We start from the raw sequence: 12,037 nt of genomic DNA, 5'->3' as shown, positions 1-12,037 counted from the left end.
GAACAAAATGAAAGGATGTGGAGGAAAGTCAAGAGAATAGGAGAACTAAATGGAGATATCTTTCAGAGAGTCCAAACAACTTCCTTCTGTGTTGTAAATATCTATGGTTCACTGGTCTATAGACTGTAACTCCTGCCTTTCTATCCTGTTTCTTTTAAAACAGAATACTTTCATGCATACATATACACATACACACACACAAGGAGAAGATGCACATCTGGTTAGTAGATCACTGAAAGTGATCAGAAGAAGCACAGACACACGTTATTAACCGCCCTGAAACACCAGTCCTACAGGCACCGTGGGAATGTGAACTGTGAAGTGCCGAATGATGCAGATTATAATACAATATCCTGGAGTTTTCACCCCGTTGTGTAGTCTTAGAGGGTTATAAAGTAGCTGTGGTTCTTCGACTGCCTCAGGTGATAAAATGAGTGGGGAGCATCTGTGACAGAGCAAATTATCTGCTGGAGGAGGCAGGTTCCAGGGGCCCGAGGAGCATTTCTTGTTGCTCATTTCCCTGTGTTCTTGTATCCTGCTCCTATCTTGTCAGACCAGATGAATGCAAGGACTCGTAGGTATTGGTCAAGGCAAACAAAAAATTGCTACTTATTTTACAACAACCTTGTGTTTCACTTACAAAATTCATAGGTTAAAGGGCTGTGCAGTGCACTGGAGCAACAGGTCACTGTACCATGTGGCCTACAAGATGTAAATACGCTCCCCCACCCCCAACCCCACCCCGTGGCAATGCAGACATTCCCAATCTCAACCCTGCGCTGGAGGGAAAGAACATTTGTGACATCCCCTGGGAAAAATCATAAGGAAAGTCACCTCCTATTGCGCTTTAGAGAAGCTTTGTTCGTGGTTAGGATCAGACCAGCTGTCTGCCTGTCATGGATGTAAGAGAGAGACTTACCAGATGAGGGAGGGGTCGATCGCCGGGAGCTAGGTACCATGTCACCTAAACTGGACGATGAATTTCCTCCCGATTTACTGAAAAATAGGAACTCAAATCAGAAACACTGGTTTATCATATGTAATACATTAAAAATAGTGATCTTCCCTTTTATGTCTTTACAAATGCACTGAAACTATTATTTTCTTAGTGATTCTTGCATTTTAAGACCTCATTATACTGTTAATGAACTGTGCCAGTTTGCATGAACTCTTATGGGTTGATGTAACAGAGCATTTAACATAAATCACCTCTGGGTCCTGGACTTGATTTCAGTCTAGACTGATGGGATGAAGGCCTCTTGTGTGTACTGGCTGTATGGGCACTGAATGAAAGGATATTGAATAATCATCATGCAATTCCCAGAGGCTGTGGGCTTGTATCGCCAAACTGCTCACAAAATCAGCACAAATTGACATCTAATTGGCAATTGCATTCTGGAAGGCCAAAGGAGTAACTGCATATAGGAAATAGATACATTCACTGGTGCGAAAGGAGGTACTGTACTGAGATTGGATTAAGGTACGTTGAAGTTAATTTAGCAATCCATTTGATATTTAGTACACTGAATGCCTCCAGATGTATGCATTGCTGACTCCAAGATGTGTTGCTCATCCTTTGAGACTTCACCATTGAGAATGGGGTGGTAACTGATAGAGGTGTTTAAAATTATGAAAGGATTCAATAACATTTGATAGCTCTTGGTGTGTCCAAAACTAAAGGGTATCAATTGAAGATAGTTAGTAATAATATTAATAATCCTTGCAATTGATAATAGATCTAATAGGGAGTGTAGGAGGAACTTCTTCACAAAATGGATGGTGAGAATGTGGAACTGGATATTGTGGCTGAAACTAAAAGCATCAATGATTCAAGAGAAAATGTGATCCATACATTGATAGAGGAGGGGTAAAGTTGAGAGGAATTGGAAGGGTGGAGAATTGTATGCACGCTGAGTGGACTACTTGGAATAATGGTCTGTTTTTGTGTTGTGTCACTCTGTGTAACTATGTGAAGCATCTGCCAGACGCGCATCCAGGTCTATACAAAGCTCTAACTATCAAAGGGAACATTAACTTGAACTCAGTGTTAGCAATGAGCTGCGGGAACTTTACTCTGGGCAAAATGAACATGTCTCATTTTAATAAGCTGAACAATTCAACAGAACAAGGGGAAGGAAAAATGCCACTAAAGTCGATTTGGGGTCAGTAGCTATAAATCCTTACTGCTATGAACCATCTGCATCTACCCAGGTTCTTACAGCCAACACAAGTCAAAATTTCCATGCTTTCTCGTGATTAAGCATTTAGCGATATAATTTTTTTTAAAAACTCCTCTCACTGTTTCTTGGAGGGCAACCAGACAACCTGCTCCAAGGCTTCTGCCAACCCACTTGGAGATGTGAAAAAGGTGGCCTTGGGTGAGTCACTCTTCATTTTCCTTCCTTATGTGTGACTAAGTGCCAAGCCTCTGCTCAGCATCTCTTCCCCCACGTCAAGAATTCATGATGCAGCTAACCCACACTAAATGAAAAGAGGCTTTTCTTTAAAAACAGAAGATCTTTTATCAAGAGGCTCAATTCCATAAGGCTTGACGAAGCTTGCAAGACCTCACTGCATCATCTACTCTGTGTAAGCATTGATAATTAACAATGGCAGCAGCAATATCACATCCACAAGGACGCAACTAAAAAGATTCAATACGTAACCCACCACAGGCAGTTTTGCCTTTTACAAACATTCATCACAGAACAGGCAGAACTTCAATGAAGCTGTACAAAAGTAAACCTCTTTAGTAAATGGCTGGGCTATTCCCCAACAATAGATCCTGGCAATAAGTTGCTTCTATTGATTTGATGAGCACCTTGAGAGACACTAGGCAAAGTTGCCAGAAATAATAAAATAAAACAAATAGGAGTTTTCCTCAACTTGTTGCTATCTATTCAGCCTGAAATATATTAGACGGAGATAAAGGTAGTCTTTCCTGTGTTCTTCATAAATTCAATAACGTAAAACACAAAGTAACTAAGTTGGTTTGAAATGGGGTTATTTACCTTCAAAAACGGACTGTCGACATTTTTTTTGTGAAGCGCTTTGAGATATCTTGACATGCTAAAGCACTAAAAAAAACTGTCTCTGTTTTAGTAAAGCTGAAGGATTTGTCTCCTGCTGGACACTACAGGTGATATTGACAGACCATTACAATATAGCTCTTTACAACATAGATGGATCAATATCAATATCAATAGATGGATTTGCACATTAAGGGAGCGGGAGGAGAAAAAATTCCACAACATCATTTAGCATCAACAATAAATTTATATTCCTGGTCAAAATGATCATTAATAGGATTAGTTGGACCAAAATATACTGCATTTTCAATGTTCATCAACACGATCCAGCTCCAGGCCAGACCAGAGCAAACGTGATCAAAACTGAAGCTGAACCTAATTTCAAATTTAAGTCTCAGTCACTTCTGATTCACTCCGTGACTATTTCTACTTTACAATATATTCCGCGAAATGCTTTGAGAACGTCTCAACGACGTGGTAAAGCACGATGTGTAATGTAGGGATTATTACTTCTGTGTTCTTTTGCAAATTTTATAAGCTTTAGAATCATAATAAATAACAATCTTTGCACTTGACTAAGTGCCTATATTGTCAAATCATCACTAAACACTTCATAAATAAATTACTGACAAGTGAAGTGACTGTGTGTATTGCAGGTCGATAATTTGTTCACAGCAACGTGTCACATACAGCCATGAAGTGAATACCAATTGTTGGCCAGGATACTGAAAGAAACACCCTTCTCTTTTCTCATAGTGCCAGGGGATCTTTAATGTCTATTTAAACAGAGAGACAGGATCTTGGTTTCACATCTCATTGAAAGGACAACATCTTTGGCAGTAAGGAGTGTCAGTCTAGCTCCTGATTTGGAACTTGAAACTCTGCAACCTTCTGTCCTAGAGATGATAGTGCTACCAAATGAGACAAGTTGTTACCTTCCTGGAGTAATGGGCAGAGGCAACATCTGCACGGAAAATATTTGAAAAACTCAGCCAAAGAATGAAGGCACCCCAATTTGAATCTGCATTGGAAGCACGTGTTTGCTCTGAGGCCCTCTATACTTGGACATTTCAATTTGCTCTTACCTGGAGTGGAATTTTCCCTGCTTCACCTTTTGTTCGCTCTGCAGCCTCATGTTTTCTAGTTTGACTGGACTCGGGATGAACCCTATTTCACAGCCTTCCTTAACCAACCGTCCTATCCACCAGTCATTGTTAAATTTCTACACACAGAAGCAGGGAACAAATTGAGGGAGGAAAAGTTAAAAACATCTGAAAAAACGTATTTGATATTAAGAAAAGCAGTTGAATTGTCTTTAAAAGCAGAACTTTATCAAAATTACGCTCAAAATTTCTCAACACTAGGATATTTAACATAGAGGCATATGGATCAAAATTAGCAGTGGTGATCAATATCACATTAGGCATATGTGTATTCAACAATTGTTACTGGTCTCAGTGAGGGGAGGGGGCAGAGAAGGGAGGTGCATATTCACTTAACTGAACCATCCAGGATGTTATCATGAGGCAAATGGGGAGAAATTCTACCTAGATCTAGATTTACTCTATTTGCCTAGCGTTTCAAAACAACCAGAATTGTTGGAAAATTATTACACATGGTCTTCATTTTGAAGCCAGATTTTTTTGTGTAAGTTCTTTTAAAATGACAAAGCTTGAAAGTTAAGGCTGTATTCAATGATTTGCTGAAATTCTGGACGGTCTAAAATGCTACAAGAATAAAGTGAATCTAGACCCAGGTGGAATTTCTTGTTCTTGCTTCCTTAAACTAGATTTGTTATCAGGAAAGATGCCGAATCAGACAACACAAAGATGTCATTGTGGATCTTACTTACTTCTTTAACATGAAGAAAATCCTTTGCTTCAAACGAGATAGCCATGCCAGGGACAGGGACATCATTGTCAAGTGCTGCGATGTAGTTGACATTTGTCCGAACAGCAAATGCAACAGGTTTGGTCTGTCAGAGATTAAAAGAAAGGATCTTGTCAAACTGACTTTACACCACAAATTTACACTTCTGTTTCCATTTACCTCCTTTTTTTTATTTACTCGCTGCACACTCATTTCAAATTCTGAAGGGTGTTGATATAGGGGTACTTATATTGAAGAGATAAGAATGATATTGATGTTACGTCCCCGGGAGGGAAGATGTGGAGAGCGTCGTAGTGCGTATGTGTGGTTTTCCGTTAGAGGAAGGCGCAGGAAACAAAGTTTTTTCGGTAGCAGCAAGTGCAGTGGCGACATTGCCAGTTAATAGTGCAGATCAATTTAAACGAATTTAATAGGAAATTTAACAGGACTTTGGCAGATGTACAACTTAGACGATTAAACGATTGATACAGATCAGACTTACGCGAGTTTTACTGTATTTACCAGCTACAGTGCATTATTCTCTGCTAGGAACAGAACGAGTGTCAATGCACTGACAGTATAAACACTTTCACATAAGTTCTGTTTCAATTACGCCCCTGTTGTATTTCTGACTACACTCATTTTGAGCTATAAAAGAAATTAGGAAGTGAATCTACTTAAACACACATTTATTCAGACAGTATAATTATTACTCAGGTTCATTTATTTACTTTGTTTTCAGAGTTAAAGCTCAGTGTTTCACATTCACTAATATATAAACTGACAATCATTTTGAGGTACTTTTAGTTCTTTGCTCTGCTCTAAATGTCAGTCACTCTCCATTCAGATGTTAAGGGCACTGAACCTTGCAACAGATGCTAGTTCACTGCACTGGCAATTCACATGACAATATCTGATGGATGGATTTCTCACTATAATAGGTAACAAAATGATCAGTAATTTTACCTTAATTTCTTCAAATCAATCTCAATTTGGAAGCTGGTTCTTTTTAAGATAGCTTCCAAAATAAAACTGGATTGAAGAATTTTCCATGATTCTGTGTGATAATAATAATATTCCTTGCATTTGATATAATATTAAAAGATAATAATCCTTGCATTCGATATAGTGCCTTATCATGTCTTATCACATCTTCGAGATATCAGTGCCTTGGGATGTCCTCCCAACATGAAAGGCGCTATCAATGTAATTTCGTTGTTGTTGTTGTCTCAAAGCGCTTCATAGAATATACTATAAAGTGAATTGACTGCATATTTTGTGGGCAAATGCGACAGCTAATTGTGCACAGCAGTGTCCCACAAAAACAGTTGTGGATTGAGTAACCAAATTATTTTTATTTATTTTGAAGGAATTATTACCCCCAGAAAAGCGATCCGACAATCAACTAACAATCGGGTTCCTACGTACTGCTAGGTAACAGAGGCGTGTGGAGTAAGGAAACTTGCCCAATACTTGTGAGGTGAGTGCTCTAACCACTAAGCTACAATCTTAAAATGTTAAGACAAAATGGTCTTACAGACTAAGACAAGGTGGAACTTTGGACCTCAACTGCCTTATCAAAATGGATTCATCTAGTTTGTGCACCTCAATGCTATTTGGGAGGAAAATGTGGAATGTGATGCAGTAATTATCACCAGTGAAACTTATTGCCACCATTTATCCCCCAACAATTGGAGAGAAATCTTAGCTGAGTATAGATTTATTCTATTCGTGGGCTTAAAAATATTATAGAACACCTGTTTAAAATTTAAGGCTGCATTAAAAAATTTGCTAAGTTCTGGATGCTCTAAATGCTACAACAACAACGTAAATCGAGTCTTGGGTTGAATTGCTCCCTAAATATGCTCTAACCGCGAGTTGAACTCTACCAACTACAAACTGACCCAACCTGTTCTTTCCTCTATGGTTCACTGGTGAAGAACTTGGGAAAATGTACTCTGGTGTTGAATAGATCACAAAAGCAACAACAACTTGTATTTATATAGAGGCCCTCAGGCAAGGTAACGTCCCAGAGCGCTTGACTGTGGAGGAGCGGGACACCGATCCAGGGGGAGGGGGGGACGTGATCGTATGCAGGGTCGAAGAGGAAGGTCCTCAGGTGCAGTCTGAAGATGGTGAAGGAAGGAGCAAGTGGCGTAATAGAATTTCTGAATTAGGAATTAGATGGATGCTTGAAAGAGAGGAATATTAAAAGAGGTCTGAAGAAGCAGAAAGCAGAAGATTAGTTGACTCACGTGGAGAAAGGCAGCAGGGCAGACTTGATGGGCTGACTGGCCTGTTGATGTGCTATAACATTTGCTGATTCTATGAGGAAATACTGGATGTGGTGAAGTCTGTGGTAGGATAGTGTTGGATGAGAGAGGAATGGGCTGGATGGGCTGCAAAGTGTTTGCTGTTTTCTCCATATTGTGCTAAATCCAATGGCAAACAGGCTTTAAGATTGGAGGAAGAAAACCCCACTCCTTCCACAGACCATGCAAATCTTGCCTGACTGAACTTTCCTTCCCATTCTAACTCCTTAGACAAAATTGTATACCAACATTCCCAAATCACCAAAAACAACTAAACAAAATGCAGAACTGACACCATCACCTTTTGCGCAATTGGCTTCCATGTTTCGGCCACAAAATACACAGTCAGTCCACTTTACAGTATATTCTGTGAAGCGCTTTGAGATGTCTCAATGACATGACAAGGCGCTATATGAAATGCAAGGATTATTATTTTTTATTATCTTTCTCCTATTGAAACCTGGCCAATTGATCTCTGTAAACAACATTCCTGTCCTCCACTACCTCCTCCAACTCCAGCAACAGAAAATAAATACTGCATCCAACGGAGTATGTGCTCTTCTCAGGCCAGGCCCCAAATCACCAAGTAGAGGCACAGCGAGACTATATAATTCTATGGAAAGGGAAACTGTGTTTCTCTGCACTGTGGGGCAGCTAAATCTGGATGAGCACACAGCCAGTTTGCCAACAAGTATTACACTTGAATCAAGATTCCAGTAAACTGCAGATTAAAAATACCAAGCAGTGACAAGTGACATTTTTGTATGCGGTCTAATTTATTTAGCTTCTTTTTAGACTTTAAAACGAAAGTTAACTTTTTCATTTCTGCAAACAGACTATTTTTCCTTTACATAAATTAAGCAAACAGTACAAAGGAGTCCATCACAAAGTAAATGTGCATTCATACGTATGCTTAAGGCAACATTCTTGGTGCCAAAGTATAAAAAAATGTTGCATGGTGTGAAATATCAAATTATGCTAACAATGCAATTACCAGTTTAAACCAAGTGATTCATATAAACGAAAACTGAATCACGCTATTAGAAAGATCAACCATTAAGTAACTATCATGCATTGGGGGCTGAATCACAGAGAGAGATACTGCAATCCAATGTTATATGACTCACAGCAGATTCATATTTAGGCAAAAATAATCTGCCATTTTTCAGAAAAACAGTAGGAGGTATTAAAGCCTGCTTCCAGTTTGACTCAGTTTATTCTTAGTACCTAAATAAAGTGGGACAATTTTAGACAGGCTTATTCAAATTGTATACAGGCTTATTCCCTTTCCTTTTCCCTCCCCCCCGCTATAGTCTTAAATGACATTTTGCTCAATTTAACTTATTTTTTTAATGAAAAGAGTGTTCAGTAATAGACTGATGTCATGGAGTGGCAATAACTATGGCCAATGATATCAGCATCATCCAGCTGGAAATGTGCAGTAACAATGAGATGCAAAATGCGATTTTTAAAAACTAAGTCAGAAGCTTGTAATGTTCAACAATCCTGGACAACAATTCCTTAGATAAAATTGGTCTCTCATTTCATATCCGTTTGTGGAACATTGCTGTGTGCAATTGGCTGCCGTGTCCAGCTGCAAGTACACAATCCTGTAAAACACTTTGAGGCACCTCGATGACTTGATAGGGCGCTACATCAAATACAAGGATTATTATTATAATTATTATTTCCCTTTCTGTTCTGTATTGCAATGCAGAGTAAACCTCTGCTGGTTTTGAATTATTGAACAGTTTACGAAGCTGCGCTATGGAACAGTGACCAAGGGCAGCTTCCAATTTTGTAATCTGTGCTGTTAATTGTGCCGAGAATCTAAGTCCCAATTCATACACTTGAAGCCCAGTTGATCGATGAGGTGAAACAGAGGCTGATGTGGCCCATTCGCTCATGGCTCTGCAGGTTCTCAGTCCTCAAAGCCTGGCAGCTGTGCTTCCCACTCCTTTCAGAAACCATATTCAAACTGAGTGCCGCTAATTTCAATTTACATTCAGCTCAGGAGGCAGCTGGTACAGAAATAACTTCTGTGACGCACACACAACATTCTGTTCCAACCATACTCCGGCTAATGTCATCGGTTTTCCAGTCAATACCTGTTTGTTATGCTTGTCCATTACACCTATGTGATCAGAAGCAAGCTTTAGAAATGTAAATTCTCCAACAGTGCCACAGGAAGGAATTAACAGAGATTACTGGGAAGAGGGAAAAATTGCAAATTGGCATCTTCTAATTCATATGTTTCTCTGCAACAAAAAAACTGGCGCTGAAAATGAATTGAAAGGTAATGGGCAAAATATTTTACTATTGAAGAGATTTAAAGCTATCTCTCACAGGTAGCATAAGCCTGTGGAGAGGGTTGCCTCAATTTTCTCGCTTCCTCCAAGCAATGTGACACATGCTGAGGGTGTCCCACCAGTGTGTCTCTCAACTGACCGCTCTTTCTCTGTGAGCCTGGACAATGAGAGCTGTACCATTGAGAGAGTGGTACAACCCATTCAATCATGTCCTCACATGTTGAAAGGTTCTGTAACCACTGGTTAACCCTTTCCCACTGTATCGCAACTGAGATCAGGAATTCACTGGTTAAAAAAAATCATTAGTTTAAATATTATAATAATCATAACCTTGCATTTGATGTCGCACCTTGCACATCAGGTGGACGTCTCAAAGTGCTTCATAGGATTGGCAGTGTAGACAGTGCAGTAACTGTGTATTTTGTAGGCAAGAAAACCTTGGAAATGTCACCATTATCCATTGCTGTTAATTGCAGACAATTGCTGTGAAGTGCAGTGACTGTGTATCTTTACGCTGATACACATTAGGAAACTTTTTCTGTATTTCTTTTTAAAAACAACCTAGATGTTAGCAGATGATCAAGGGGAGCAGCCTACACGTGAGCAGAAGTCAGGAACAGCGCTGACATAGAAAGTGAGTTAACACTGGCGATAAATTAAGAAACAAATGTTCTTTAAACTATTTAACACAAAGAACCGAGTTAAGGAACATGGAAAATGTTATCCCAATCTGTGCATTTGTACGGGAGTCCTGTAACTCAGAGCACTCGCCTCGCAAGCAAGAAACCTGGGTTCTATTGCAGGCAGGACTAAATGTTATTCAAGTTTCCTTATTCCACACCCCTCTGTTTACCTAGCAGTAAGTATGAACCCGGTTCTTGGTCGATTGGTGCATCACTTTTCTGGGGATAATAATCTCTCAAAAAAAACAATAATAATTTGGTCACTCAATCCACGACTGTTTGTGGGACACTGCTGTGTGCAAATGGCTGCTGCATTTCGCCCACAAATATACAGTCAATTCACTTTATAGTATATTCTGTGAAGTGCATTGAGACATCTAGAAGACGTGAAAAGCGCTATATCAAATGCAAGGATTATTATTATTATTTAGGCAAAATATCTTTAATAATATTATAATAATCCTTGCATTTGATATAGATATCAAGTCGTTGAGACATCTCAAAACGCTTCACAAGTTTTTACTGCGAAATGTAGTGAAGGATGTGAAGGGCACTATAGCAGTGCAAGTTGTTGTTTTGAAAAGATATTTAATTGGACAGGGCTGAGAGAAGGGCAACAAGAATGATCGCCGGGACTCTGAGCTTTATGTGCGAGCAGTGGCTCAGAGAGATGAACTTGTTCTTAATCAGGGAAAATAATGCGGGAGACACAATCTTGGTATTTAAAAGCAATGAAGGGCATAGATAAGGCGGATACTCATACACAAGAGGACTATTTCACCTTTATCTGTTTATACTGCACAGAAATAATTGATTGAATAAATGATACAGATGTAGTAGAAATTAGCCTTAGGGCAATCAGTCCAATTCTGAACCCGCCTCAGAAGGATGAACTTGCTACCGTAGGTAGCCAGACTCGGTTGGGAGCCTCTGAGTCAGAAGGTTCTGAGTTTAAACCTCACATCAGGATTTTGAGTTCATCATCTTGTCTAGTAACCGAGATTAGAATGGAAAGGGAGAGTCTCATTTAGAGTATAAACACCAGCATGGACTGGTTGGGCTGAGTGGCCTGTTTTCATGCTGTACAGTCTTTGTAAATCTTTGTGAAATGAAACTCAAAACGCATTCCAGGAAGAGTGCTGCATTGTTGGACATCCCATCCTTCAGATGGGATGCACACTGAGATTTTATCTGTTCAGGTGGATGTTAAAGATCCCATGACACTTTTCAAATAAAGAAAGGAACTTCTCTCGGTGTCATGGTCAACAATCCCAAAGAAGAAAAAAATATTATAGACTTCACAGCTGTTGTGGGACACTTCTGTCTGCTAAATTAGCGACTGCATTTGGCTACAAATGCACATTAACTACACTTTACAGAAAACATTTTGAAGCTCTTTGGGATGTGATATGTGATGTGATAAGATCTGACGTATTATTAGATTCGATTCTGTACTAAGCTAATTCCAAAGAAACGTTTACACTTAATAGTAATACTAATCCTTGCATTTGATATCGCGCCTTATCATGTCATCGAGAGGTCTCAAAGCGCTTCACAGAATATACTGTTAACTGTATATTTTGTGGGTGATACGTGGCACACAATTACACACAGCTGTGTCCCACAAACAGTCGTGGATGGAGGTGATCCATTGAACTGGCCAAATCCCTTGAAAAGGATTTAGGCCAGTTCACTGGACTACCCTTAAGATCTGTAAATGCTATTAAAGAGACTGCTGCACTCCTGGCTCGTCGCTAAGATTAAATGTAAACTGACCTTCGGTATCAACTAGTGGAGCTGTACTGTGCAAACATAAGAGTTCCGTCAGCTGACTG

At 39.5% G+C, this 12,037-nt stretch overlaps 1 protein-coding gene across 4 annotated transcripts in view; it reads right to left on the bottom strand.

Annotated features, from left to right (window-relative positions):
* LOC103176297 (voltage-dependent L-type calcium channel subunit beta-2) overlaps positions 1–12,037 on the bottom strand; it is a 76,312-nt gene that overhangs the window by 23,088 nt on the left and 41,187 nt on the right. For all 4 annotated transcript variants that reach the window (XM_007889749.1, XM_007889751.1, XM_007889750.2 and 1 more), the window contains exons 3-5: positions 4,882–5,004; positions 4,115–4,251; positions 920–996 (exon numbers count right to left, since the gene is read on the bottom strand). In XM_007889749.1, coding sequence (XP_007887940.1) covers positions 920–996; positions 4,115–4,251; positions 4,882–5,004 — 337 coding nt within the window. The remainder of the gene's footprint in view (positions 1–919; positions 997–4,114; positions 4,252–4,881; positions 5,005–12,037) is intronic.

This window comes from Callorhinchus milii, unplaced genomic scaffold, assembly GCF_018977255.1.
Source record: "Callorhinchus milii isolate IMCB2004 unplaced genomic scaffold, IMCB_Cmil_1.0 Scaffold2, whole genome shotgun sequence".
Lineage (NCBI taxonomy): Eukaryota > Metazoa > Chordata > Chondrichthyes > Chimaeriformes > Callorhinchidae > Callorhinchus > Callorhinchus milii.
Note: the sequence above shows the minus strand (reverse complement) of the source record. Positions and strands in the feature narration are given on the sequence as shown.